Genomic DNA, 4458 nt, shown 5'->3' on the forward strand with positions numbered 1-4458 from the left:
AACCGTTGATATGCAGGGGTGCGTGCTCCTCCACCTGCCGTCTCCTATAGTCCACAATCATCTCCTTTGTCTTGCTGAATTTGAGAGAGAGGTTATTATCCTGACACTATGTAGTCAGGGTAGCAACCTCCTCTCTGTAGGCTGACTCGTCATTGTCAGTGATGAGGCCCACAATGGTTGTGTCATCAGCAAACTTGACAATGAGGTTGGAACTGTGCGTAGCCGCACAGTCATGTGTGAACAAGGAGAACCGGAGGGGGCTGAGCACACAGCCCTGGGGGGTGCCTGTGTTGGTGATTACTGTGGATGAGGTGCGGTCACAGATTCTCACCACCTGTGGCCTCCCCGTCAGGAAGTCGTAGATCCATTTGCATTAGTCCCAGGTCTACGAGCTTCGAGACGAGTCTGGAGGGGATGATGGTATTGAATGCTGAGCTGTAGTCAATGAACAGCATCCTCACATATGTATTCCCTTTGTCCAGGTGGGTGAGGGCGGTGTGCGTGGTCAGGGCTATGGCATCGTCTGTAGACCTGTTGGACCGGTATGCAAACTGCATAGGGTCCAGGGTGGGAGGCAGCAAGGAGCAGATTTGATGTTGTATTCATAAGAACTCAGGAACAGAAAAAGAAAGTCAGCTGCACGTTGTAAGAAACCTTGAGTGCGAAGAAGGCCTCCAGCCAGTGTTACCCCAGCCTGAAACAATAACAGGAATTACACAAATGTAACTTTGTGTGTATCATTTATAACCACTGCTGCGTACTACAGCATATTTTAAAACTTAAAGATGGACATGGACAATGATGTGTCCATAGTATCCGAATCTGTCATATTATCTTCCAAGCACACATACAGTACATACATGACTCATTCGAATCACTTACGTACATCATCTGAAATACATTGACTTTAGAAACGTAAACCAGGATATAGCAAAGGTTTATTGGACAGAGAAGGGCCTCACAGTAAAATTTCCTAAAACAATGTGTACTCACAAGACAATTAGAGGGAATAGCATGAGTTTTAGTAACTGTTAAATGAACTAGAATAGCTCAATAGAACACACTTTAAAGGTGAGATGGACTAGAATAGCTTAATAGAACACACTTTAAAGGTTTGCTTCCTTGTCCATTACCAAGAAGGAACTAAAACCTTATCACCATAGAGGGAATTTCTATAAGTGATGTTTTGAATGTAACTCATTCACAATACTTCCTTCAGGGAAGCATTTTAATGGAAAACGTTAATGGGAAACCTTTCAACCTGTGCCCTACAGGCACTGAGTGGGGTGTTACGCTAGAGACCGGAAGATCAAGAAGTAGGAAGACTTTACATTCACGAAGTCAATGTATTTCAGATGATATGATTGGAATGATGCTGTAAAACACTGACTCTACAGCCATTTTCTACAGTTTCTTTACAGATGTATCTCTGTAAGCAGGTAAACAGACACAGGTTTATCTCTGTAGGCATGCTTTCCATGTTGTCAGACCCCTATAATAACATTTACGAGCCTGTCAGTGGCGAAAACAAGCGGTTTACTTTGACTTCATGTTCTAACTCAATACCGGACCGATTTAGATCGTAAACTTTTGGTGCCAAAAACGATCTACAATTAGGGCCCAGGTTGAATATAAATGTTCATAAATGTTCTTTTAACACCTTACCTGTTAAAAGTGTCAGAGAAACTTAACAGTTCACCACACTAATTATACTGAGAAAACATGAGCCGCTTTTTTTCACTGATGTTTTGAATACTTGATATGTGTGACTTTGGCCTCAAATAAAATAAATGAATGTTCTTACCAGAGTAGCTTTTTCTCGGTTTACAGATCCACTTCATAGGGATGACAACCTGTAAACACGAACAAGACAGTGACCTTACAGCTCACTCAGTCAGTCATATTACCTTACAGCTCACTCAGTCAGACATCAAGACAATGACCTTACAGCTCACTCAGTCAAACATTCTTTACTCAGTGATTTAATATATCCAATATGACTCAGTGTTGGGAAGGAACACTTCTTGGAAATCTGGTGAATCATGAGCTGGGTATTTATAGCAGCTCCTGGAACATGCCAGTGTTAGGAGTTTCCATTTCAGTCAGCATTCTCTGAACTGGAACACCTCCATATGAGTAACATGTTTAATCAGATCTATGTGTTAACTGATCTGTTCCTTGACTGGACGAAAAGCAGTGAGACGTATCGTTTTGTTGTTTGCAGTAGCAGAGTAATGACAGCTGAGACTAGTCTGGTGGGTGTTGAATGTGTTTCATGTGTTGTCTGCTGTAAGTAATGACAGATGAGACTAGTCTGGTGGGTGTTGAATGTGTTTCATGTGTTGTCTGCGGTAAGTAATTGCAGCTGGGGAACCTCTGGTCTTTGTTGACTCTGCATCACGCTCCTCACGATGACCTCCAGGGCTGGGAGCATGTTGGGCAGCTGCCCCCTCCTCCATTGCTTGTCCAGATCCTCCAGTACACCCCCCACATCCGTCCCCAAACTCACAGAACCCTGGGAGGAGAAGAGAGACAGACAGACAGGGGAAGAGAGACAGGCAGGGAGGGAAAGAGAGACAGGGAGGGAAGATCTTGAGGTCTTGGTTTTCCTGTGAGTCAATACTCTTGTGCTGTGTCATCATCGAATGATAGGATCAGTGTCAACAGTGTCTGAACTGCAATACTCTCTTCTTCTTTCTCCTTACCTCAGGAAGTGCTTTCAGGCTGTTAGCCCACTGTTTTAAGGTCAGCTGGGCCTCCCGAAGTCTCTCCTCCTCACGGTCGTTTGGGCTCGAACTCGCCGAGACCATCCTTCTCTCCGCAGCTGTACTGGAAGAAGTGTTGGGTTCAGCCTTGGAGACAGAAACAATCATCTAAGTATCTAAGTCAGACACAGCAGGTGTGTCTCACATGGCAGCAGGCTGTTGGACAAGTCTGGTCAAACACCATTTGCCATTTTCTTGCAATGCTTTAAAAATCCCATAAGCAAAGGACCCAACTTGACCTTTGACCCTCCCACTGCATGTGTAAGTCCTGCAACAATGCATAGGTGAGTTGCAGTTCACATAGCTGCAACATTTCTCTACAATAGTCTACATCAGACACGTCTTATAATGCATCTGTTTTGCTGGGCACTGTCACTTTGACTACCTGCGTCTGCTCTGCCTTTAACTGTAGGTGTTGCAATTCGTCTGCCCATCTTAGGATAGCATCTCGACAGTCATCAATACTCCAATGATCGCTAAGGATGCTGGGTAACAGAGACACTGCCTGACCCTGAGGAAACAAGAGAGAGAGAGATCAGTCCATCACAATCAAAGTTATAAAAAAAAAATCAATACCGTGCATAACAGTCAAAGCTACAAATCTGTGAGATAAATTCAGTCCTGATAAATAATTACTTCAGTCCTTGGTAATCTTTACAGTTAGTTTAGCAGGCCTAATTGTTAATAAAACTACAAAAGGTATATTATTTCTGTTACCTTTAGAGTTCTGTTCAGTTGTAAGGCAACCTCTTTGACAGCTCCTTTATCACTAACATTGTTCTACAACAGAAATATAACAGAAACTCTACTGTCAGCAAATACACACAGTAGATCACCTGACTTCAGATATAAACCCCACACCACACAAGCAAAGACACACAGTAGATCACCTGATGTCCAATTGAATCAAGCAAATGTGATTTAATTTAAAAATAAAGCAAACAAGCAAATGTGAGAGGTAAAATAAATAAAAATAATAAAGAAAAGCAAATGTGAGCGGTAAAATAGGCTACCTGTTGGGATGAGCAGACTTCTGTCCGGAGTCTTCTAAATAACGTGAATTTCCGAAGTTTACAGACAATAACCTGTAAAAGGACACCAATAAGTAAAAAAAAAAAAAAAAAAAAAAAGGGATAGGCCTAATAATAGAAGTGTAAAATGTTGTTAGATCAAAAAGAAACGAGGTTCCTTACTTCAAATAAAGACATGGTCGGCTTCAGAAAGGGTTGTGAAGAATAATGATCTATTTTTCTCTGCTTTATGTTTAAGTCAGACACCTCCAACGCGGATAAAACGTCTTCTCCTGGACATATGGGAGAAAATTATTGAAGATAAGTCTAACTAAATAATTGAGGAACGTAGGCCTATTAAAGACGATTCAAAATAAAGTATATTTAATAAGTAGCCTAGGTTTTAACAGATGTTGTTTCTTACCTGACTCGAAGAGCGAGAATGGCTTAACATTGTCAACGACAATGAACACACAGAATATTCCCATGATAAAAAAAATGAAGGTAAAACCTATGACAGGTAGTAATTATCCCCTTGAAACCGAGGCTTGGAAGCTTAAATAAAACTTGAAGCACTTGAACGACCTCGGTGTCGAGCGTAACTGATACATGCAGCTAAGCGAAGTTCTGTTTTACTTTCATCTAGGCAGGCGATTGTGACAAGGACGAGCGAATTGCTATCG

At 41.9% G+C, this 4458-nt stretch overlaps 1 protein-coding gene across 1 annotated transcript; it reads right to left on the bottom strand.

Moving 5' to 3' along the window:
- Nucleotides 1–475: 475 nt before the first annotated feature.
- Nucleotides 476–4309, bottom strand: LOC105895686. Its single transcript, XM_031578502.2, has 9 exons — nucleotides 4200–4309; nucleotides 3959–4068; nucleotides 3779–3850; nucleotides 3483–3545; nucleotides 3151–3276; nucleotides 2706–2852; nucleotides 2375–2515; nucleotides 1805–1853; nucleotides 476–694 (listed from the first exon to the last, which is right to left on the bottom strand). Exons 1-9 carry the CDS (start codon nucleotides 4261–4263, stop codon nucleotides 633–635), a joined length of 834 nt encoding a protein of 277 aa, XP_031434362.1. The 5' UTR covers nucleotides 4264–4309; the 3' UTR covers nucleotides 476–632.
- Nucleotides 4310–4458: the final 149 nt, after the last annotated feature.

This window comes from Clupea harengus, chromosome 2, assembly GCF_900700415.2.
Source record: "Clupea harengus chromosome 2, Ch_v2.0.2, whole genome shotgun sequence".
Classification (NCBI taxonomy): Eukaryota; Metazoa; Chordata; class Actinopteri; order Clupeiformes; family Clupeidae; genus Clupea; species Clupea harengus.

Coding starts and splice junctions, on each gene's coding strand:
- LOC105895686 (XM_031578502.2), bottom strand. CDS start 4,263: ATGGGAATATTCTGTGTGTTCATTGTCGTTGACAATGTTAAGCCATTC. Junction 4,069..4,199: donor ATTCTCGCTCTTCGAGTCAG/GTAAGAAACAAC, acceptor CCATATGTCCAG/GAGAAGACGTTTTATCCGCG. Junction 1,854..2,374: donor AGAGTCAACAAAGACCAGAG/GTTCCCCAGCTG, acceptor TCGTGTTTACAG/GTTGTCATCCCTATGAAGTG.